Source organism: Mustela putorius, unplaced genomic scaffold, assembly GCF_011764305.1.
Source record: "Mustela putorius furo isolate JIRA1106 unplaced genomic scaffold, ASM1176430v1.1 tig00000095_pilon_pilon_pilon, whole genome shotgun sequence".
Taxonomy (NCBI): domain Eukaryota; kingdom Metazoa; phylum Chordata; class Mammalia; order Carnivora; family Mustelidae; genus Mustela; species Mustela putorius.
Genome location: NW_025421280.1, coordinates 32,835,030 through 32,858,106, shown reverse-complemented (window position 1 = coordinate 32,858,106; position 23,077 = coordinate 32,835,030). Strand labels below are relative to the sequence as shown.

The 23,077-nt window shown below is 53.4% G+C and overlaps 2 protein-coding genes across 6 annotated transcripts; both read right to left on the bottom strand.

Annotated features, from left to right (window-relative positions):
• Nucleotides 1–1,610: 1,610 nt before the first annotated feature.
• ELOF1 (elongation factor 1) lies at nucleotides 1,611–7,360 on the bottom strand. 3 transcript variants are annotated; one of them, XM_004748374.3, is made up of 4 exons: nucleotides 7,231–7,360; nucleotides 2,806–2,939; nucleotides 2,558–2,628; nucleotides 1,611–2,248 (listed from the first exon to the last, which is right to left on the bottom strand). In XM_004748374.3, exons 2-4 carry the CDS (start codon nucleotides 2,919–2,921, stop codon nucleotides 2,184–2,186), a joined length of 252 nt encoding a protein of 83 aa, XP_004748431.1. In that variant the 5' UTR covers nucleotides 2,922–2,939; nucleotides 7,231–7,360; the 3' UTR covers nucleotides 1,611–2,183. The 3 variants fall into 3 exon arrangements, with proteins under 3 accessions (XP_004748431.1, XP_044939584.1, XP_004748432.1); XM_045083649.1 differs by having other exon boundaries at nucleotides 7,227–7,347; XM_004748375.3 differs by lacking the exon at nucleotides 7,231–7,360 and adding an exon at nucleotides 6,975–7,219.
• Nucleotides 7,361–13,755: 6,395 nt separating this feature from the next.
• On the bottom strand, nucleotides 13,756–17,631 carry ACP5 (acid phosphatase 5, tartrate resistant). Of its 3 annotated transcripts, none has more exons than XM_004748371.3 (6): nucleotides 17,239–17,631; nucleotides 16,031–16,117; nucleotides 15,524–15,784; nucleotides 15,200–15,327; nucleotides 14,732–15,077; nucleotides 13,756–14,353 (listed from the first exon to the last, which is right to left on the bottom strand). In XM_004748371.3, the coding sequence occupies exons 3-6, from the start codon at nucleotides 15,782–15,784 to the stop codon at nucleotides 14,081–14,083; spliced, it is 1,008 nt and encodes a 335-aa protein (XP_004748428.1). In that variant the 5' UTR covers nucleotides 16,031–16,117; nucleotides 17,239–17,631; the 3' UTR covers nucleotides 13,756–14,080. The 3 variants fall into 3 exon arrangements, with proteins under 3 accessions (XP_004748428.1, XP_004748430.1, XP_004748429.1); XM_004748373.3 differs by lacking the exon at nucleotides 17,239–17,631 and adding an exon at nucleotides 17,012–17,152; XM_004748372.3 differs by lacking the exon at nucleotides 17,239–17,631 and adding an exon at nucleotides 16,965–17,142.
• Between the last annotated feature and the right edge of the window lie 5,446 nt (nucleotides 17,632–23,077).

Here is a 23,077-nt window from a genome sequence, read left to right as displayed (position 1 = left end):
GCCAGACCCAGCGCCTGGCCTAGTGGCCCAGGCTTTCAGCCAGCTCAGCATCTCCCTCCCTTGGCTGTTCACACCCCTTACTGCCCTGGGTGGGTTCCAGAGTCATTCAAACCTAGGCACTATGCTGGGGCCCTTCCAGCCTCAGCATGGTCCAGAAGGTTCCATCATCCTTCCTGCTATACCAAGGAGGAACGCAAAGCACAGGTCACCTGGTGCCCAGGCTGGAGGCTGGGAGCAGGTGCCGATCAGCCCCAGGCAGCCAGAGCACCAGGGACTGCCTAAGGCCACCGTGCAACACACTGTTCACCATAAGCTGGGTTCAGAGGCATTTTTTTTCCAGAATCACCAAGCGATTCACTCAATTCCACCATGACCTAGAGGCCATATCAGGTCCCACAGGATAAGGGCTCCATCTCATGAGACTGTCCCTCTGCTTTTGGGCCCATTGCCAAGTCCAGGTTGTCACCTGTGCTTCTGATCCATCAGTAATAGGTCAGGGCTTCCCATGACCACCTCCCCAGGTTTGACTCAGTTACTAGAGTGGCTCACAGAACTCAGGGAAACATTATATCTTACTAGATTAGCAGTTTATTAGAAAAGAACATAAATCAGGAACAGCCAGAGGGAAGAGGCCCCTAGGCCAAAGTGCAGGGCACGGAGCGTGGAGCTCCCACTCCCTCTGCAGATGCCCCGCTCTGCCGGCAGCTCCACAGCTCACCAGCCCCAAGCTCAGCGGATCTCACTGAAGTCTTTATACAGCTTAACCTGCAGCTCTCCTTTATCTCCTCAGAGCTCGTGGGAGTTACTGAGGGGCCCACCTGGTGAGCACACCGTCTTTTTGGTGACCAGCATCAACTCAGGTGTGTTCAAAAGGGGCACTGTTGAGTGACACCATCATTCAGGAAACTGCAAGGGTCTGAGGAACTCTCTGCCAGGAACCAGGGACAAAGGCCACTATTTACTGTACCTCGCACGTGCAGCTGGCCCCATGTGCAGCCTTCAGTGACCCCTCATCGCCCCTGGAAAAAGGTCCCTTCTGTGGACCCTACCCTCTTCTACCGTGCTCTCAATTCCTCCCCAAGGAATCTGTGAGCTGCTCCCTCAGCCTGGACCCTGGACTCACAGGAAGACAGACTCTGGGCCATGAAGCCAGGCCTCCCGGGCTCAATGCCCAGCTCTGCAGCCTTCTGGCTGGGGGACTCCAACTAGTAACTTGCCATTTCTGGCCCAATTTGTCACCTGTGAGCCTGGGGCACCTGCCTCATGGGGGGACAGGGTGGGCCTGGAGTGTTACTTCCGTCAGGTCACCCCCCCACCCCAGGAAGCCGCCTCTGATTGTCCTGACCAACCTCCCACCCCACCCCAGGCTCCACTGGTCCCATTTTGTTGTGCGTAAGTGCCTGGCCAGATGTCCGTGGGTTCCTTGGGCCCAGCACTGCCCTGGTTTCACCCCGAATGCGTGTCACGTGGACAAGATGGGACAGTTTGGACTAACCAAACCCCATCTCCAAAGGCCCGCTGGGCCACCTCCGAATGTCTCTGTCTCCTCCTCTCCCTCACTGAGCCCCTGGGCCTGACCCAGAACCCAGGAAATCACAGGGAGGCAGGAGTTTGCATCGGCTGCTTTATTTAAGGGCTTGTGGCTGACAGCTAGCCCCGACCCAGCCCCTTCTCAGCTACAAAAGCAACTGAACATGAAAAGGGGCTGTTCTGCCAGGGCCTGGCCAAGGGGGCTACGGGACCGTGGCTCTCAGTCTCAGGCCACAGGCCTTGGAAGGCAGGGAAGGAGGGAGGGCAGTCCAGTTCAAACGGGCAAGGTGCTGGTGAAGTGGCTGAGGAGGCCGGAGGGTCCCGAGGCAGCCTCTGCTGGCCTTGCCCTTGCCCAGGAGGTCAGGACACCGGTTCCAGGCAGGAGCAATCAAGTTCAAGGCTTTCAGAGCCCAGTGATGCACTTCAGACCCCCAGGGGGCCCAACAACCCCACCTCACCTCCAGTCCCTGCCCACAAGCACACCGCCAAGGTCACACAACCGCACTCACTCACAGCCACACACACTCCATATACGCAGAGGGCTGGGAAGGCCCTGGACCCACACCCTGGACCCTGGAATGTCTCTGGACTGGCAGCCAAAGGGGCAGGTCCATGGCAGGCGGCGCTGCCAGGGGAGCGGGTCCTCTGCGTCGCTACTGATTGGCTGCCTCACAGGCATCTATCCAATCGCTGTACACGTCCACTGGTTCTGACAAGTCTAGGCCGCTGAAGTCAAGGACGACTGGTGGCACTGGGCCCCTTCCCCGTATACACCTCTCACTGGTATCAGCCAGGTCCCCGCCCTGCACCCTATGGAAACCAGCAGGTGGCTCCTCTTCCCCCGGGGCAGCCACAGCCCTGCACTGCGGCAAAGAGCAGGGCCAGATGAGCAGAGACTTGAGTCCGGTCCCTCTGCTCCTGGCCAGGTGCCCTGGGGCAGCCCACCCGGGGCAGGGGAGCCCTGACTGCCCCCAACCCTTCCCACCCGACCCCACCTTCCAGGAAAAGCCTGGTTTCCCAAGGATACATGTGATGGGCGTCTGGAATTCCTCTAGGCACACGGTACAAGAGATGACTCCAGTGTTGCGGGCACGATCCCTGGAAGAGGAGGAGGGGGAGGGACTGGTGAGTAAAGGAGCCTGTGTCTCTCGGTGATGATCCCCCCACCTGGGAAGGCCTGGGGCAGAGGTGGGAGCAGGGAAGCCGCCGCCCGACTTTGGGAGGAGGGAGGAGCCCGACTTTGGGAGGAGGGAGGAGGCCGGGGCCCCCACTCACATTTTTACGTCACAAGACTTCTCGTGGTTGCAGAAGGGGCAGGTGAACTGGGTCTCTAGGGTGCCGGTCATCTTCTTTTTGGGGGGTGGCTTCCGTTTTGACTTTCTGCGCCCCATGTCTGAAGGACGGCAAACCTGGGGGGGGGGCGGTGGGAGCGGAAGTCAGCAACTCGGGGGATCCACAGAGCCCTCCAGCTTGATGCTCTAGGAGGCAGGCTGGGAAGGCGGCCTGGCTGGCACCTCAGGCCCTGCCCCTGAGGGAGAAGGCGCCCAGTCCCCAGGCAGGTGGACAGTCCGGGCACACTCTGGGCAGGGGGCATGGCAGCAGGCTCTGGCATCAATCAGGAAGCCTGAGTTCTTTTTTTTTTTTTTTTTTTAAATTTTTAAATTTTTAATTTATTTGACATAGAGATCACAAGTAGGCAGAGAGGCAGGCAGAGAGAGAGAGAGAGGAGGAAGCAGGCTCCCTACCGAGCAGAGAACCCGATTTGGGACTCAATCCCAGGACCCTGAGATCCTGACCGGAGCTGAATGCAGAGGCTTAACCCACTGAGCCACCCAGGCACCCAGGAAGCCTGGGTGACCCCAGGCTGGTGACTTAAATTCTCTGTGCCTCAGTTTCCTGTCAGTAAAACAGAGATGAAGCTGCTATTTCAGAGGGGTCTTGTGGAGCTGCTACGACACATGATACGTGAAGTAAGTACAGGGCCTGGCCCGTCCATCACTGGCGCCCACAAAAGACGCCACTGTTCCTGGTGAGGACGACACAAGGGACTCCAGCCGACCAGCTGCACAGGGCTGGGCAGGGCCTAGGCACTCAGAAGCCGATGATTTTAGGAGCAGCTGCTCCTCTCGTCAAAGGGACATGCAAGGAAGGAACGACACTCAAGGCATTTGACAGATTCTCGGGGTGAACCTCCTGGGCCGCTCTCCACAGATAAAGGACTGGTGGGCAGAAGAGATGGGAGAAGCATCAAGTCTACAGAAATGCCACATACCAAGTCTGAGGACAGGTGCCTGAGGCCAACATTTGGGGACTACACAGGTGGGGTGAGGAGCAGGGTAAGGAGGGAGGAGGGGCAGGTGGGGGGGTTTGGACGGAACCTGGGGGCAGTGAGGAGAGGAAGGATGAAATCTCTCTCTTTTTTTTCTTTAATAAAAGATTTTCTTTATTTATTTGACAGACAGAGAGAGAGAGAGAGAGATCACAAGTAGGCAGAGAGGCAGGCCGTAGGGAGGGGAAGCAGGTTCCCCGCTGAGCAGAGAGCCCGATGCGGGGCTCGATCCCAGGACCCTGAGACCATGACCCGACCTGAAGGCAGAGGCCTAACCCACTGAGCCGCCCAGGTGCCCCCGAAATCTCTGCCTTTCTAAGGCATCATGGAGAACCGGGCAGAGGTCTGGATGCAGCCGGAACCAGGGCTGGGCTGTTCAGCGAGGAGGGACCGCAGTGGCTCAGAGTCTGAGATGCGTCAGCTGAGTGGGTGTGGCGAGAGGAGGGGTCCAGGATGACTCCCACAATGGTGGCTGATGGAGAAGGTGAGTGGGAGAGAAGGTGGCATCGTTCTCTGATGTCTAACACCCAGGAAGAACAACACACCTTGGAATGTCCAAGAACAGACATCTTGGAAGCAGGGGGGATCACTGAGCACATCTCCCATGCCAGACACTGTGCTCAGGGCTCCATGATCCCCGGACCTGGGAGTGCCTTCCCAAAGCACTCTCCCCCCTTGCTGCTGCCCCTCTCCCCAGTCCGTGTGGCTTTAACTATTCCACACTGACTCGAGAGGCCAGAAGCCTGCCACAATCAACAGAAAAATAAATTTCACTCATATTTAGCGATCGCTCTCTACATCCCATCCTCATTCTTGACCTGGGGTGTTCCCAATTCTCAGAGTGTCCAGAAGTAGTCACACAGAATACCCACAAGCCCCAGGAACCCCCCCATTCTGCCTCCCCTCCTTTGCTCTGAATCCCGCCAACGCTGTCTCTCTCCTCTAGCTCATTAACAAACACAGTTATTATATACATCCTTAAAAACCACCACCTCATGGGGCACCTGGCTGGCTCAGTGGGTTGAGTGTCTAACTCCTGATTTCCGCTCAGGTTATGAACTCAGGGTCACGGGATCGAGTCCCGCGTAGGACTCCCTGCTCAGCACACAGTCTGCTTGAGATTCTCTCTCTCTCCCTCTGCCCCTGCCATAGCTCACCAGCTGGAGCGCTCTTTCTAAACAAAAAGACAACCACCTCTTCACTCTCTGGGCTTTTCTAGAAGAGCTGTCTGCACTCACTGTCTGCATTCATTTCCTCCCACTCTCCCCCTACCTCCCCACCGTTCTGCTCATCCCCGCCTCAGGGCACTGAACACTGTTGGTCCCTCTTCCCACCCTTCCCCCTGCGGTTCTCAGAACTCACTGATGGCTCCTTTCGGTTTCTGCTGCTGCTGCTCCCCCCAGCCCCAACGTCTCTAATGGTACATGAGCCCCCAAGGTCAATCTTTGGGGGTCTACTTCATTTGCATTCACCTCCGTGGAGATCTCGCCCCACCTCAGGGCTTCAAATGCCTCCTCTATACTGATGCCTCCTGATCTCACCATCCTCAGTGTCTCCTCTCAGCCGCAGACTGGCTTGTTTAACTGCCTCGGCTACACCTTCACCTGATGCTAAGACACATTTAAACATAACTCAGCAGCTTGGTTTTTGTTTGTTTGTTTTGTTTTAATTTATTTGACAGAGATCACAAGTAGGCAGAGAGGCAGGTGGTGGCGGTGCGGGGGGAGCAGGCTCCCTGCCGAGCAGAGAGCTGGATGTGGGGCTCGATTCCAGGACCCTGAGACGAGGACCTAAGCAGAAGGCAGAGGATTAACCCACTAAGCCACCCAGGCACCCCAGCAGCTTGGTTTTGGGATGCTCTTCTGGTCTTCCCCATCTCAGCAGACAGCAAATCCATCTATCCAAAAAAACTTGGACTCACCCTTGATTCCTTTCTCTCCCTCTCACACCCGTTATCTCATCGTGATCTTACCGCTCTACCTCTAAAAGAAATCCAGAATCTGCCCACTTCTCGCCAAGACCAAGGTCTGGGTCCAGAGTCCCTGTCATGCTCACACAGCCTCCTCACTGGTCTCCCTGCATCTCTTTCCCCGCCCACCTCCCTCCAAATGCAAATTATGTGGCGGTGGGGATTTCTGTCTTTTCTTTGTATCCCCAGAGCCTGGAACTGCTGGCACACAACCAATGTTTACGGAATAAATGAATGAATGAACCGATGCCAGGCCCTTTGCTAACCACAGCAAGGCTGCATTCGAGGCAGACAAGGTGCATGCTCTCACGGAACCTCTATTCTAGTAGAAGATGATAGACCCTCAACAACGTCGTGAGAAAAATTATTTCCAACATCAGTAAGTGCTATGAGATTAATCAATCAGGGCTAAGTGAATACCTCCGGAATGGGGCTACTTCAGGTAAGAGTGGGGTGGCAAGGACCCTCTGGGTAAAAGTCACTTAAGCGGAGGCCTGAATGATGAGACAGAGCAACCACGTGAAACAGTCCAACCTGATGGAACAGCAATTGCAAGGGCTGAGGTAGAAGCAGCTTTTCCCCCCGCCCTTTTCCCAGAAAGGGAAAGATTGGTACAGCAGAAGCTCAGTGAGCAATGGGAAAGGGTACGAGATGGGGCAGCCGAGGAATGCAGCCAGACCTCAAAGGTGTGGCCATTTCTACTGACCCATGTCTCTCCACTGCTAGGGGCAGTGTTTTGTTTTCCCAAAGCGGGTCGCGGGTACCATCTGTAACAGAATCACCTGGCGGGGGAGATGGGGGTGGTGGTGGATATTTCCGAACCTCATCTCAGATCTGCCCCCAATGGAACAGCGTGGGAGGCACGATTTGCCCACCGCTGAATCCCCAGCACGGGTAGTGCCTGGTATGCATTAAGCGTTCAATAACTACTTGTTGAATGAATAAGTCTCTTGAATCAGAAGGTACGGATGCACCCCAGAATCTCCTTTTACCCAGCATCTGCAGCATCCCCAACCCCACAGCGAAAAAGGGGTCTGGCCTGTACACAAAGCTCCAGGGGCCTTAGCCTGCCCTGTGGCGACCTAAGTCCAAGCGCGCCAAGGGGGCCCGGAAAAGGAATCGGTCCTCAACCCTGCCGTTACTCACGAGGCGGCGGGTGAGCGGTCCGTCCAAGCTCACCGAGGTTTCGGTGACGTCTCCCGCCGGCCGCCAGTGGGAGCCCGGCCACCGTGCAGCCGCGCTTAGCGAGCTGGGGTCCGAGGGAGCCAAGCTCCCCGGCAGGCCACCCCCCCCCCAAGCCCCAGGTCCTCGACGCCTCCTCTGGGACCCCCTGAGCGTCCCCAAGCGGAAGATCGCCCAGTCACGCCAAGCCCAACGCCCGCCGGTGCGAACAGTCACCTACACTCTTCTCCCCTCGTTGCGACGGCTCGTTCACCGGGAGACAGTGACTTCCGTCTCCCGCCGGAAGCGGAAACCCTTCTCCTCTTCTTACCCGCAACGAGGACCGCCCCGCGGGCAGGCCCCGCCTCCTCCAGTGCACACGCGTACTCGCGTACCGGGCCCGGACGGCAGGGTCGCAGTGCGCCTGCGCGGAGGCGCGTGCGCCTCGGTATGTGGTACTGCGCCGCATCCCTTCTGCTGAGTTCTCAGGAGGGTAGATAACCGAGTTTCGGGAGCGGCGGTGGCTGAGTTTCCAGCGAGGGAAAGGCTGACTTGCCCTTGGCCGCAGCATCTTCACTTGTCTTTTCTCCTAGTTCAAGCCCCAGCCCCTCGCAGCCCACCAGGGTCTCCCCAACGGCGGACACATTCAAACATCTCAGGGCTAAGGAATTGCAGATACCATTACGGCGGAGTCGGTGACGGGGGAGCTTGTCGGACTGTCTTCTCAAACTTTAGTAAGAGCCTGCGGATCTTCTTAAAGTTCAGGTCTGATTCTTTAGGTCAAGTGTGCGGTCTAAAAGTCTGCATTTCCGATTAGCTCGCCCGTGACGTCCATGCTGCTAGTCCACGCACCACGCTGGGTGCTGAAGTTGTAAGAAAAGACTGGATAGGCATATATGGACCAGACCACGTGGAGTGTTGTGGGCCATGTTAGGGACCGCTTTGGAGTTGGAGGTAGAAGGAATAAGGCTTTACGAATCCCACAACTTAGGGAAGAGGCTGGACATAAAGAATCAATTACTACACTCTTCAGGGTAGTACTGCACTGCCGCAGAGGAGAATGTGTGGCTCTCAAAGCATATGATGGCGGTGGGGACTGCCAAGCCAGCCTGAGAGCTTAGGGAAGGCTTCTCTGGGAGGCTGACGCTCAGGTTGAAATCGAAGGCTGGGCCGGAGTTACACAGAAACATGAAATTTCTGGAGTGAAGGAAAGAAAGGAATCAAAGGTGAAAGCCACTGTCTGGAGGCCCTGGGTGCTGCCTCTCAGGGAGATGATTTGGAGGAGAAATCAAGCGTATTCTAGCCATGATTTTTGAGACAAGCAAAAAGAGGTATGGGACAGGCCATTGGAAGTGGAGTCTGGGGCTCAGAGGAAGGATCTGGATGTGATTTTGAGAGCCACTCACCTATAGAGGTGATCTGAAGCCTTGGAGCCTGAGGAAGTCATCTGGTTTCAGGGTGAGGGGCAAAGTATGGCTAAAGAAGAGGGCTAAGAAGGAGACTAGGGGCACCCCATCCTTGGATGTTAGGAAAAGGTGTCAGCAAGAGACAGAACAGACTGATGAGGTAGGGCGGGGAGAGGTAGGTGTCCTTTTCCAGCAGCCTCCAGAAAAAGGTATTTCAAAACAGGGAGAGTTGGTTAGCTGTCTCACATGTGGTTGAGACATTCACTGAGATGAGGAAAGAGAATTGACTCTTCTGACTCTGCAAGTATTTTGGTCTCTGGTGACCTTGATAAGAGCTGTTTTCATTAGAGCGTTCAGGAAAATAATTTGTATTGAGAGGTATTTTAAGTTGAGCTATCTTCAAGGTAACCCCTAGGGGGCAGTATTAGCCTTGGAACTGACTTAGCGACCTTTTTCAGTGCGGATACAAACTTGTATACGCTGTGGATGGGATCCCACTGTATGTTACCTTGAAATTTGCTATTACCCTGAATAGTCAAAACACATCCGAGTAGCTTTTGTTTTTAGTAGCTACACAATTCGTATTGCAACTCAGCCATAGTATATATGGACGATCCCTTATATGCTCATGATTGGCGGGTTTGTTAGTTTCTTTTCTTTCTCCTTCTATTTTCTATTTCTGTCTTTCTCACTTTCTCCTACCTTCCTTCCTACCCAGCTTTATTGAGATAATAAGTGACAGAAAATAAGTCTCAGGTAAAGTACAAAATTTCACGTTTTGACATAAGTGTCCACCCATGAAACCATCACCACAATTAAGATAGTGAATGTATCCATCACTCCCAAAAGGTGTCTTTTTAAAAATGTTTTAAGATTTTATTTATTTAGGGGCACCTGGGTGGCTCATTTGGTTTAGTGGATGCCTTCGGCTCAGGCCATGATCTCAGGGTTCAAGTCATGATCTCAGGGTCCTGCGATCAAGCCTCATATTGAGATCCCTACTCAGTGGGGAGACTGCTTCTCCGTTTCCCTCTGCCTGCTGCTCTGCCTTGTTGTGCTCTCTCTCAATCTCTCTATCAAATAAATAAATAAAATCTTAAAAAAAAAAAAGAAAAAAGACCAAACTCCTAGCATGGCCCATAGGGTCCTGCATGGCCTGGCCCTTCCTATTAAAGAAAAAAAAAAAAGATTTTATTTATTTGAGAGACAGAGACAGAGCATGAGGAGGGAGGAGGAGCAGAGTGAGAGAGAGAGAGAGAGAGAGAGAGAGCAAGAGGGAGAAGCAGACTCCCTGCTGAGCAGAAAGCCCAGTGACAACATAGGGTTTGATCTCAGGACCCTGAGATCACAACTTGAACCCTGAGATCATGACCTGAGCCAAAGGCAGAGGCTTCTCCGACTGAGCCACTCAGACGCTCCAGCAACCCCCAAAAGTTTCTTTATGTTTCTTTGTAGTCAGTTCGTGCCCTTGCCCCTGCCGCTGCCCCCAGCCCCTGGCACCAACTGATCTGTTTTTAGATCCTATAGCCCTTATATTTTTTCAGAAAGTCCTATGGACAGAATCATAGGTTATGTACAGTCTTTTGACTTTAGCTTCTTTAGCTCAGCTCACTCAGTTTGAGACTTGTCTGTGTTGTGTCTGTCAGTTGTTTCCTTCATTCTGTCACTAAGTTGTATCCCATTGTGTGGATGGACCACAGATTGTTTATCTTCGCCCCTGTTGATGGCCGTGTGGGTTGTTTCCAGTTTGGGGCAGGTTATGAGTAGAGCTACTCCCAACCGTCTCATTATTATCTTTGTGTGGATGTACTTTTTCTTCTATTGTGTCTTCTTTCTTTCTTTCTTTGATTTTATTTATTTATTTGACACAGAGAGAGAGAACACAAGCAGGGCCAGTGGCAGAGGGAGAAGCAGGTTCCCCGCTGAGGAAGGAGCCTGAGCGGGGCTCGATCCCAGGACCCTGGGATCAGGACCTGAGCCAAAGGCGGATGCTTAACCAACTGAACCACCCAGGGGCCCCTGTGTTTTATTTCTATACTAAAATATGTGATCCCTCCGGGTTTTAATTTTTGTCTCTTGTCTGAAGTAGGGCTTAGGCTCTGTCTTCTGGGAAAATTGACGAGGCAAATAACACCTTTCTGCGAAGTTACAGCACTGCCTTCAACCTGTGTCACGTTCTCATGTGTTCTTGAATTTGTTTCTGGATTTCCTCTGGATGTTTTCTCTGATCTGATGTCACATTGTTTTGATGACAGTGCATTTCGTAAGGCAGGTCTCTTACCTTCTTATTTCCGATTCTTGGCCTGCGAGGTTGTGGAGGGTATACACTGACCTCCACGACCAGCTGCTGGCCTCAAGAGAACGCTACTGCCTCTCCTGGCCCTGGTGTGAGGAGCAGAGTTGGGGAGATAACAACATCCATGGTGATGGTGGTCGGATCACTAGAGGTTGCCTGTGGAGAGTGAGAGGAGGTGAGAGCCTGTGAGTGGCCTTGAGGAGCTCTGCCATCATGTGACAGACGTTTAGAAGGCTTCTTTCTAACAGTGGCTGCATGCTAACTGGCATTCACCCCGGAGCAGGATGGAAGCCTTCCGAGGGCGAGGGTCTGCCTTGCCTTATTCTTTTTGGCTTTTCTTGGGTCTGCAGCTGCCTGACACAAGGGTAGGTGCTTGGCAGCAGTACTTGGTCGTTGCGGAGAAGGGGGCCTGGCTGACCATCCCACTCCCTGCCCCTCATTCCCTGTGTCAGCTTGGATGTGTCACTTCTCCTTTCCACGTGCTGGGCCTGTGAACAGGGACATTGGGCTAATTCCACGCTCTGGGCCCTGTGAACAGGGACATTGGGCTGACTTCTGATTCAGATCCCTGCCTGCCTGGAGCCTCTGAGTCAGTGGGAAGAGGCTGGGTAGCTGTGAACCGCCTGGACAGTTGTGGTTAAGATTAAGGGTCTGCCACTTCCTGGGCTTGACCTTGGGCACATCACTTAATCTGTCAAGCTTCTCAAATATCCTCAGAGAAGCAAGGATGACTCTGGCCCTGGCCTCATGGGTCGGGACTAGAAGTGTTGGTGTTTTGTTGTTGTTGTTGTGTTTTTTTTTTTTTAAGATTTTATTTATTTATTTGACAGACAGAGATCACAAGCAGGAAGAGAGGCAGGCAGAGAGCGAGGAGGAAGCAGGCTTCCTGCAGAGCAGAGAGCCTGATGTGGGGCTCGATCATAACCTGATCCGAAAGCAGAGGCTTTAATCCACTGAGCCACCCAGGTGCCCCTTTGTTGTTTTGTGCATAGAGCTTGGCAGGCAGGTAAACGTCAGCTGGAAGGAACCCAGGGCTAGCATTTTGGTGAGAGGGCTTTGCTTCATGTCCACAGGAACCCGCCTGTCTATAACAAATGTAACAAGATCGACTTCTATTAAGTAGCAAATGAAAGGTGCCTCTTTCAGCCTGTTCTCTCCCTAGAAGTAACTCAGTTGCATTTTGTCCAGGGTGTTATTTCATTTCTCTTGGTGGGGCTGACAGTTGGAGCCCCACAGATGGGTCCCTGCCCTGTGGCAGCTGAAGTGACAGTTGAGGGCGGGCCAAGGGAGCAGCGTCTGTGACGGGCCTCTCCCTGGCTGGTTCAGGCAGTGTGTGGGTGGGTGTTACTCAACTCCCCCCCACCCCACCCCCGCAACCCCCTGGGGGAACTAGACTTCTCTGCAGTTTTCGACTTAGGATGTCCAATGTCCATTCTGCTTTCGACATTTTATTGTAAGAAACGGGGCCTGACATAGTTCTGCTTCTGGAAGTTTTGCTATGTACCTACTTGCACAGATATACAAAGGCACACGGCTCCAAGGGTATCCCCTGCAGATGTGTGTTTTGTTTTTGTTTTTGTTTTGTTTTTTTAAGATTTTATTTATTTATTTGAGAGAGTGAGAGAGAGATTGAGAGAACAAGTGGGAGGAGGGGCAGAGGGAGAAGCTGGCTCCCTGCAGAGCGGGGAGCCCAATGTGGAACTTCATCCCAGGGTCCTGGGATCATGACCTGAGCCAAAGGCGGGGCTCGATCCCAGGACCTGAAGACCATGCTGTGAGCTGAAGGCAGACCCTTAACCAACTGAGCCACCCAGGCACCCTGAAGCTGTGCTGGAAAGAGGGAAGGATTGGGAAAGATTTCGCCAGACCCCAGCCAGGAGCCAAGCTCCATGGCCATTATAAAGAAGGGCGGTCCTACTTGTGGGAACGTACCCAAGTTATCCTACAAACATATTTGTACACGTAGGTAATGAACGCATAGAGGCATTTCCTGCAGCAATGTTTGAGGATAGCAAAATTATTGGAAGCAATTCAGACAATCCTCAGTAGGTAGCTGGCTAGTTAGATAGACAGCGGGACCAGGCGGGGCCTTTGTAGCTGGGGCAAGAGCCAGAAGCTCACCTGAGAGCTGATGGGCAGATCTCCAGGTGTAACAGGGCAGCAACAGCCAAGTGCAAAGTGAACCTTTGGGGCTGTGGGAAATGCTTCTACCTTGGTGGTGCGTTTGTGGCTATGTGCCTGTGTTAGAACTCAAGGAACTGCACCCTTTAAATGTGTCAATGTGTCAATGACACGGCCATACCACAGGTTTGAAAACAAATAAGCAAGGCGCAGATCCATGGGAGAGGGGGAGAAAACAAGGTCACGTATGTTCTTCTTTGAACAGAGAAACCCTGGAAGGAAACAAGGCATTTACAAAGAGGTTTTTTTTTTTTTTCCTTCCAAGAGAAGGGGACGGAAGAACAGGGAGGGGAGCAGATAGTTCATTTTTCTTTTTTCTTTTTTTCTTAAGATTTTATTATTATTTTTTTTATTTGACAGAGAGAGAGAGAGAGATCACAAGCAGGCAGAGAGGCAGGCAGAGAGAGAGGGGGAAGCAGGCTCCCTGCCGAGCAGAGAGCCCGACGCAGGACTCGATCCCAGGACCCTGAGATCAAGACCCGAGCCGAAGGCAGAGGCTTAACCCACTGAGCCACTCAGGTAACCCCGATAGTTCATTTTTCTAAAAACCTTAGATTTTTTTTTTTATTCCCATGATGGCATTACCAATTCCACACAGAGATGAGCGAAAGGGAATGTTCTGTTATGGACAGTCACGTTGTCGTGAGCAGGAGCGTGCGTCCAACTCTGTTGTTCTGTCGTGTTGTCTTATGCAGGAGGAAGGCTTGCCTGGCATGGCAACCCTGCTTTCTGTTTGGTCTTTCCTTAAAATCTCATCCATGCCTCAGGCCAGCTGAGAGCTGGAGGCCCAGAGCAGCGAGGGGGAGGGTCCCCAACCCTCTGGGACCCAGGTGATGGGACATGCCAGCGAAGGGAGGAAAGAGATGCTCAGGGCATACGTTCAGCCAGTGCAACTGTTCTTTTATTGAATATTCGGCAGTGACAGAAAGATGCTCGATTCAGGAGAAGGCTTTCCCTCCCTGCCCCCCATGCCCAGAGCTTGAGTTGCACAAGCCCGGCTACAGGGGCGCAGCGCTCCAGCTGGTACACGTGTCCCTGTGTTTTCCACATACGTGGGCGTCTGTCACAAGGGCCACCAGGGACCACAGCTCCTCGTCTGTGGTTCTACCCCTGCTCCGCTGCGGCCCGGCAGGCCTGTGAGAAAGCCTGCCCATGGGCATGGGTCCCAGCAGAGCCCACCCAGCCCCTGGCAGGAAGGTTCCTCTGGCTCAGGCCTTAGGGTGGTGGACTCGTGGGCGCTCGGGCCTGGCTCGCCTTGGCAGTCTGGTCTTGAAGAGGGACTTGCCTGAGGCTTCGATGTAAGTGACACCCATCTCTTTGGGGCTGATCTCCACGTAGGCAAAGCCACCCAGCGAGTCCTCAGCCCCATAGTGGAAGCGCAGGTAGCCGTTGGGGACCTTGCGCTGATGCTTCTTCGAAGGGTCCATGAAGTTCCCGGCCCCGCTCAGCACGTAGCCCACGCCATTCTCATCCTGAAGGTACTGTGTGCGGAGGGCACCGGGTTAGTGGGGGGCCCCAGCCCCTTCGAGAGTTTGTTTGTGCCCCCCTGTCTGGAGTCCAGGGTCAGGTCTGTCCCTGACCAGAGAGTCACCCTGGGCAAGGACCAGAACCCCTTGGGGTCTCAGTTTCCTTCCCTGCGGCCATGTATCCATCCTGCTTCACAGTGGGAGAACTGAGTAAGCAATTGGCCACTGGTGGCTAGGATGCTGACTTTTAGGAAGCTTTGGGCTGTTTCCGTGGTTAGACAGCATACAGCTTGAGGGACATTTGGGAGCCCACCCCCCCAGCAGCAGAAGGATCCCATGAAGCACATTGGCTGGGCTGGGCTTCCCTTCCCGACCTCCCCTGCAGACCCTCACCTGCAGGTTGTGGTCATGGCCACACAGGTAGGCGGTGACCTTGTACGTGGCCAGCAGAGGCATCAGATGCTTGACCAGGCAGCGGGTGGGCCCGTGCTCAGCGATGGACCACACGGGGTAGTGGCCGGCCACCAGCACGTAGTCCTCCTTGGCCGCTGCCAGCTGCTTCTTGAGCCAGGCCAGCTGTGTGCGGGCCAGCGCCGGGTCCCGGGGCCTCTCGGGCTGCTGGCTGAGGAAGTCGTCTGAGTTGCCACACAGCGTCACCGTGTCCAGCATGAAGATGGCCACGGACACGTTGGACCGTGGGACTTTGAAGCGCAGACGGTAGTAAGGACTGGGGAAGTTCCTGCGGGGGAGGCGGAGGCAGGGGGTACGTGTCTTGAGCAGAGGAGCCCCAGGTTCAGCGCAGGCCTGGGGGCCTCTCTGTCCACTGGGGCGAGGCAGGGCAGGGGGGTGGGGCAGGCTCACCAACGCTGAGAGATCCTGGAATAGGCTATTTGTGCCGAGACGTTCCCCAAGTGGTCGTGGTTTCCAGCCAGCACGTACCAGGGCACATTGCGGAGGGAAGAGGCAGAGAACACATCCTCGAAGGTCTCCTGCAGCCCACAGAAGGGACCCCCCCCCAAACCCCACGGTCAGGCAGCTACCCAGGTGCTCCCACCAAGTTGGGGGCTGGAGACAGGGAGTGCTCTAGGTACCCACAAATGCCAGCTTCCCCCTGCCCTCTCCAGAGCCCACAGGTCAAGTGGCTTTTCCACGTGGGTCCCCCACCCCACTCTAAGTGGCACACACCTGAAACCTCTTGTCGTTGGCATCCTGCACCCCACTGAAGTAGAAATTGTCCCCCAGGGACAGGATGAAGTCTGCACCGAGAATCTGCACGGTCCTGGCAATCTCCTTGGCATTGGCCATTTCCCTGGCAGTGTGGAATGGGGCATTGGGGACTCCTCCCCAGTCACCCAGGGCCACAAAGCGCAGGACGGGATTGGCTCCATCAGCCAGGGGGAGCACCAGCCAGGCTTGCAGGATGAGCAGCACGGTCTGTGTGTCCATCTGGGAGGAGGAGAGATGAGTCCTGGGCTGAGGCACGGGCAGTGGGCCTTTGGGACCCCTGCTCAGAGAGGGGGAGACAGCTCCCTGCAGGGCTGGCCCAGGGGGAAGCCCTGGGTGTGGCCCTTGTTCCCAGGACTTCAGGCAGGAGCCCGCTGGGAGAGTCAGAGGGTAGGCGGGGTCCAGGGGCAGGGAAGGGTGGCTGTGCTGGCCCATTCTGGTCACCCTCATCCCACACCCAGCACTCACCCTGGGGGAGGCACAAGGCAGTCAGCCGGGGGCTCAGAGGCAGGTGAGCTCCTGGGCAGAACTGGTGGGTCACCGAGCCTTTATTCCCTGGGGCGGAAATGGATCATTAGTGAGGATGATGCAGTTTCTCCACAGACTGTTCCAGAAGCCCTCCCCTTGGGTCATGTGAGCTTTGGAGTTCCCCAGTGCTGGACACGGGATTCGGGTGGGGGTCTGGCCCCCGAGTGAGTGCAGCCTCTGTGTTTGCCCACATGAGCTTGTTTGTGTCATGGGCCCGAGGCTCCCCGTTATCTGTGTGTGCTGTGTCTGTGGCTGTATATCTGTGTGCCCCAGCCAGACCCATCTTGTGTGTCCATGCACTCCCAGGACATGTTTGTCTGCCTGTGTCTGGGTGTGTCTGCGCTGTTTCCTGTGTGTAGCCAAGCGTGCCTGCCTGGGTCACATGTCTGCGTGTGCCCGGGAGTCCTTTGTCCCTGTAGATGTGCACAGAGAGCCTGGCAAGGCCCGTGTGGCATGTGGGTGACCTTTGCCTGGGATCTAAAGTGGAACTGCGTGGGCCATCGATTTGTGACCCTGCACTGTGGACTGACTTGTGTTGTGGGTCTATGTTGTGTCTCACATGAGTTGTGTGTTTGACAACATCTGGGTTTGAGTCCCAGGGTCACCTCCCTCCCCCAAACACCAGGGTCTCCCTTTTCCAGGAAGTCCTGCCCACATCTTCCCCTCCTCCCCACCCCCCATTCCCCACAGGAGGAACCCAGGCGGGGGCAGCTGGTGACACACCACGTGACCACCGACTTTTGACCCTCACACACTCAGCAGCTGCTTGCAGGCCTCCCAGTGCCGCCTGCCCAGAGAGTAGGCAGGTGGGTGCTTGGGCAGTGCCCCCCCCCCCCACTCCCTGCCCCGGTGCCCTGTCTGACCTGCCCCTCACCTCCCTGCCTTCCTCCTTCCGCTCTGACTTGTCCCCTGCACACTCACGATGGGCCAATTGTGGGGGGGCCCTCTTTTCACGCGGAGGTCACCGGCTCAGGGAGGTGAGGTGACCTGCCCCAGGTCAGCCAGCAGAGGCCGGCTGTTTGTGCCTCCCGCCCCCGCAGAGCCCGGACAAACAGGAAGTGGGTCACCCGGGCAGGCGGAGCACCCCCGCCCCCCCCCCCCCCCCCGGGCCCCAGCGGCGTTCACACCCGTGGGGCCGTCTCACCTACCATCTGCGGCCGGAGTAGCAGTGGGCCTGGCGGCAGGGGTGCGGGGCGCTCGCCGTGGCTTGCAGGAGGCCGTGCCTTCCCGCCAGGTCCGCGGGCCCTGGGCAGGCCCAGGTGATCCCCCGCGGGGAGGGCAGGCGCCTGGGCCTCTGGCCCCGGGCCGCCCGCGCCTCCGAATCCGGCTGAGCCACCCAGCGCCGCCACGCCTCCTCTGGGGCGCAGGCGGCACATCTATAGAATGGGGGTCAGCACCCCAGGGGGAGGCGCAGACCCGCCGACTGGGCTACAACTGGGGCCAGCGACGGGGCTTAGACACCGGAGTTCCTCCCTCTGCCCCCACGCAGGCCGAGTCGCTCCCCCTTCCTTCACACCTGGGGCGCCCACAGCCCGCGATGGCTGGGTAGGGCCTCACTCTGGGCCACCCTCTAGTGAGGAAGTATGTTGTCTTCAACCTCAGCTTCCTCGTCTTTAAAATGGGTGTGACGGCAGACAAGTCAAATCTTCCCTAGAAAGAATTCCAAGTAAGTGTTAAGTGGAAAGGGCCCTTCCAGGAGCTGGAGTTAACCCTTCCAGCCTCCTTTTGAGTGTGGTCTAGAGTCAAAGGAGTTAGTGACTTTCATCCAAAGAATAAAGTATGGGAAAGCAGAAGGCAGGAGCCTTCCCAGGGGAGACACCTGGCAGACACCCTCTTAACCAAACGGTCCAGGCTAACAGCCCTGGGGATAGGTCTCACTGACATCATGTCCTGAGAAGGACACCTTGCCTCTGTGGGTTTCTTCCCAGGAACCTGTAACCACAAGTGGAGGGTGAGAAAAATAACACCCAGCAAACACCCAAATTGAGTGATATTCTACAGAATACCTGACCTGTATTTGCAAAAATGCACCAGTCCTGGAGAAGAAAAGTTAGAGGAGTGGCCACAGATTGCAGCAGATCAAGGAGACATAAAGGACAAATTGAAATGTGGGATCCTGGACCAAAAAAGGGCCAATTGTGGAAAAACTGGTAACATCCAAATAAAGCCTGAATTTCGGTGGAGTACCCTGCACCACCTTTTGCCACTTTTCTGGAAATCTAAAAATATCCTAAAATTAAAAAAAAAAAAAAGTTTTCTTTTAAAAAGGGGACTGGTCCAAGAAACCTAAAATTTTATTCAACACGTATTGAACACCCACTGTATGCCCAGTACTGGCTGACCCAGCAGTGAACAAGACAGACAGGAAAACCTGCTCTGTTGGGGCAGGGAAATTTATACTCTAGCTGTTAATTACTTTCCTTTCTTTGGGGATAGGGTGGGGCATTCTCTTTCCATTTTATATTTTATGTGCTGTTTGGATTTTGGCTTGAAAAGTATTGTTAGTCATTTTGCTAGACGTCCTCTTGACATATCTATATGTTAAAATGTAAACCCAGGAAACAAAGGTCTCATTTCAGATTCAGGGCAATGGGTGTTTTCTGGGGAGATGGGCTGGGGACAAGGGGGCTGGGAAGGGGGCTTCTATTTCTCCTTACTGTTTCCATTCACACACCCACACAATACCTGAAGCATTTAGGACTAAGTGTTAATATTTGCTTCTTTATGTGGAGGGTATTGGGGTATTTTAGGGATTATCTTCTTTGCTTCCTGTGTTTTTTTATTTTTTATTTTTGAGATCCCACAAGATTATATGTATTATCTTTTTTAGTACATAGTCTTCATAAAAAGGTTAGAAAATACTGAAAAACAGAAAGAAAACCATTACACTTACCTGTCATACTCCTGCCCAGAGAGTCACTATCCATTAATTTCGTTTTCCTGTCAATTATTCTATGCCTACATTTGTCTTCAAAAAAGTGGGAAACAGTATTACATACTATTTTATAGCTTTTCCAAGTGTTAACATTTTCTATATATTTTTTAAAATGAAAAAGTGCAGGGGCACCTGGGTGGCCCAGTTGGTTGAGTCTGACCCTCAGTTTTGGGTCAGGTCCTGATCTCAAGGTTGGGAGATCAATCTCCATGTCAGGCTCTGTGCTGAATGGAGAATCTGCTTGAGATTCTCTCTCCTTCTCCCTCTGCCCCTCCCATGTCTCTCTCTCATATAGATAAATCTTAAAAAAAAAAGAAAGAAAGAAAGAAAGAAAAAGTGCAAAAGCATGGGCACATGATCAAAATAAACCAGACTTTGTGTTGAGCATGTAAGGAAACCTGTGGATTCCTGGCTTTATCTCTCTGGTCACCTCCTGGATTCTGAATAAGCTCTTATCCTTCCATTGGCCAGCAGAGCCCTGTTCTGCCCATTTTCTATGGAGGTGGATGAGGATTTGGCTCCCTCTTGCCTTGTGTCCCAACACCAACGTCAGTCCTATGGCTGAGTTCCTCCTTTGGCTTCTGAAGGTCCTGCCCCCCACCCCTTGCAGTCACACTTCTGTGGCCTCTCACCCTTCCTGGAATAGAGCTGACCTCAGGGCCTTGGCTCTTGTCATTCTACTTGTCTAAAAGGCCCTTCCTTCCCCAGATACTCTGAGGCTCCTCCCCATCGTATTCAAGTTCATGTAACGTGTCAAAAATGCATCCCACCCCCACCTGACTCCCTCTTACCCTCTTCACTCTCTGGAACCCTTATCACTGGCTGACAAACCCCACAACTGCTTATCTCATTTTCTGTCTCCCCACCAGAATGATCTCTTAGGGGACACAAACTCTCTTGGCCTGGTTCACTGCTGTTTTCTTGGGCATCTGGAATCTGGAGCACAGAAGGGCCATTGCTGAGGAATTATTTGGGGAATGATGGAATAAGCAACACCCTCAGGACACACACACTCCTCCCTTCCATCTGAGTGTCCAGCCTCCTCCCCTACTCTCCTGGCTCCATCCCTTGAGTGGGTGCCACCAGCTCCCTTATAGCTTGCTTTGGCTCTAACCTGGTTGTTGTTGTTGATGATGATGATAATATGGCCAGGACAAGACTCTTGGAGATATTTCAATGACCCCTGATTAGATTCTGCATCTCTCTTTTGTCTGGGTCACAGTGCTCAAGGAACACCAAGGACAACTAATTCCTACCTCAGGGCCTTTGCGCTTGCTGTTCCCACTACTAGGCCACTCTCCCTTATCATCTTGTCAATGAGTACTTGGCTTAAATGCCACCTTCTCAGACTATCCTGACCTCTTGACTCAATTAGCAGTACCCCCACCCCCCCCTCCCCAATCTCTATGTTGTCAAGCACCCCTCTCTACCTCCCCACTGGGATTTCCCATGAAAGCACATCTGCATGGACAAGCAATGTACACTCAGTGGGGGCAGATGGGGATACAGTGTTAACATGACTCTGACAAGGGTAGGTCAGTGAAGGGCTCTGTGTACCAGACTGCCATGTGTGGTGAGGAAGCCCCAGGTGGGAGGCAAGTAGATGGTCTCAGGAGGTAGGGATAATGGGAACATGGGAACAAGGTCCTGGAGCCATGGACTGTGGCCTTGATGTGTAGGTGAGAGGTTTGGAGAATGGGTTCTGAAGTGTGTTTTTACAAGATCAGTTTGGGAAAAAACAAGACAAAGGCAGATCTGCATGTATATCCTCTATATCAGTTTTTCTCTCTCTATTTAGCTGTCTCTCCATTTATCCATCTCTATATTTGTCTGTCTATCTATCTATCCGTCCATCACAGTATGTTGTGATTTAGAACTAAAAGTGCTGGTTGCTATACTCCACGAGGAAATTCTGGAACCAACAGAAGCGCCGTTAAAAGTGGTATCCCTGGAGTGCCTGCATGGCTCAGTCGGTTGAGTGTCTGACTTTTGATTTTGGCTCAAGTCTTGACCTCAGGGTCAGGAGATAGAGCCCGAATGCACGCTCCCTGCACAGTGGGGTGGGGGGAGGGTCTGCTTCTCTCCTTCTCCCTCTGCCCCTCCTCTGCTCTCTCTTGGGCTTTCTCTCAAATAGATTAATATTTTTAAAAGATTTTATTTACTTGTCAGAGAGAGAGGGAGAGAGAGCACAAACGGGGGAAGGGCAGAGACAAAGCAGACTCCCTGCTGAGCAGGCAGCCCAACGCGGAACTCAATCCCAGGACCCTGGGATCATGACCCAAGCAGAAGGCAGAGGCCCAACCAACTGAGCCACCCAGGTGACCCGGTAAATAGATCTTAAAAAAAAAAAAACAAAAAAAAAACGTGGTCTCCTGGGGGAGGATTGCTATGGGAAATTATTACTTTCTACTTTATTTATTTCTTTATTGCATTCGTCTTTAAAGATTATAAGCTGGTGATATGTGGGTGATGGGGGAAACAATATTTACCTATGTAATTGTTCTGATGAGATCATGGATGATTGGGTGAAGGCGCAGATGATTGGGGTGAATGAGGGTGAACCTACAGTGAGCAGAGTCCTCCCCCCTTCCCGCGTTGGCTGGAATGATGGAGTCAGTGCTCCAGGAGGGCTATCCAAAGTAGTTGACCCTGGGGGCTCTGTGGCCATCGGCCTGGCTTCAGATGCTGGCACCTCTGCTGTTATTTAGCTGTGTGACTGGGGGCTGGTGACTGTACCTCTCTGTGCCTTCGTCCTGCGTCTCTGACACAGACGATATCACGTGGTTCGCTGCAGGGTATTGTGCACATCAAAAGACCTCACGCGGGTGAATAGGCGGTGAATAGGCGGAACCACACCTCGCACATAACGAGCCCTTGAAATAAGCAGTTACCACAGTTCATTGTCATCACTGGAAAGTGTGTTATTAGTACAGACCAGGGCAGTGGTAATTTGGATAAACTGAACATGTTTAAGAGGCAGAAATGATAGATTGGGGACCAACGCATCTCAATTTGTTTGGGATTTCCCTGATTTTAGCACCGAATGCACCCCAGCCCGGGAACTCTCAGTCTTGGGTAAAACAGGAGGGCAGCTGGTCACCCTAAGATAAATCTTGGGACCCACTGGTGAGACGGAGAAAGCTCTGACAACTCCCAGCTTTGGGGCCTGGTGAGACAGAAGCGCAAGGAAGAGCCTCGGGGAGAGGAACCATTTTGGGGGAAGCGGACATATCCAAGTGTGGCTGTTTTGAGCTGAGGGGCTTCTTGCCTGTCTTGGCGAGAGAAGACAAGTTTTCCGGTGGAAGCTCAGTTCGGGGGTCCCCACATTTTGTTCTGAAATATTTCGAACATACAGCAAAGTTAAAAGAATTATACAACTGTCCGGTGAATACCCACACAGTCCTACATATTGCAGTGAACATTTGAATGTATTCCAGTATCTGATTCCTACCCATTCGTCCATCTTACTTTTTATTCTTTTTTTTTTTTTTAAGAGAGAGGGTGAGAGTTCATGTGGTGGGGGCGGGGGGGGGGGAGCAGAGGCGAGGGAGAGAATCCCAAGCAGACTCCCCGCTCAGCACAGAGCCCAGTGCGGAGCTCAGTCTCCCAACCCTGAGATCATGACCTCGGCCACAGCTACTTAACCAGCTGAGCCACCCAGGGGCCCCACTTTTCACTCATTTTATTTATTTTTATTTAAAAAATTTTTATTTATTTATTTGACAGAGATCACAAGTAGGCAGAGAGACAGGCAGAGAGAGAGGAGGAAGCAGGCCCCCCGCCAAGCAGAGAGCCCGATGCGGGACTTGATCTCAGGACCCCGAGATCATGACCTGAGCCGAAGGCAGAAGCTTAACCCACTGAGCCACCCAGGCGCCCCTTTTTACTCATTTTAAAGTGCCACAAACACCTGCACACTCTCCTCCCAGTTCTTCAGTGCCTATACTATCAACCAGAGTTCAATAGCTGTTTATAGCTCTTTTCTTTTATGTAAAATTTGCATACAGTGATGGGGACAGATGTTGTATACACTTCCTGAGTTTTCCTAAGCC

Bases quoted from the DNA above. Each gene is read 5' to 3' on its own strand.
- ELOF1 (XM_004748374.3), bottom strand. From the start codon at position 2,921: ATGGGGCGCAGAAAGTCAAAACGGAAGCCACCCCCCAAAAAGAAGATG. The intron at 2,629-2,805 runs GTGAGTGGGGGC...CTCCTCTTCCAG, and splicing joins AAGTCTTGTGACGTAAAAAT to GGATCGTGCCCGCAACACTG. The intron at 2,249-2,557 runs GTATCCTTGGGA...TCAGCGGCCTAG, and splicing joins ATTCCAGACGCCCATCACAT to ACTTGTCAGAACCAGTGGAC.
- ACP5 (XM_004748371.3), bottom strand. From the start codon at position 15,784: ATGGACACACAGACCGTGCTGCTCATCCTGCAAGCCTGGCTGGTGCTC. The intron at 15,328-15,523 runs GTGTGTGCCACT...TGTGGGCTGCAG, and splicing joins CCAACGACAAGAGGTTTCAG to GAGACCTTCGAGGATGTGTT. The intron at 15,078-15,199 runs GTGAGCCTGCCC...CCTCCCCCGCAG, and splicing joins TCCAGGATCTCTCAGCGTTG to GAACTTCCCCAGTCCTTACT.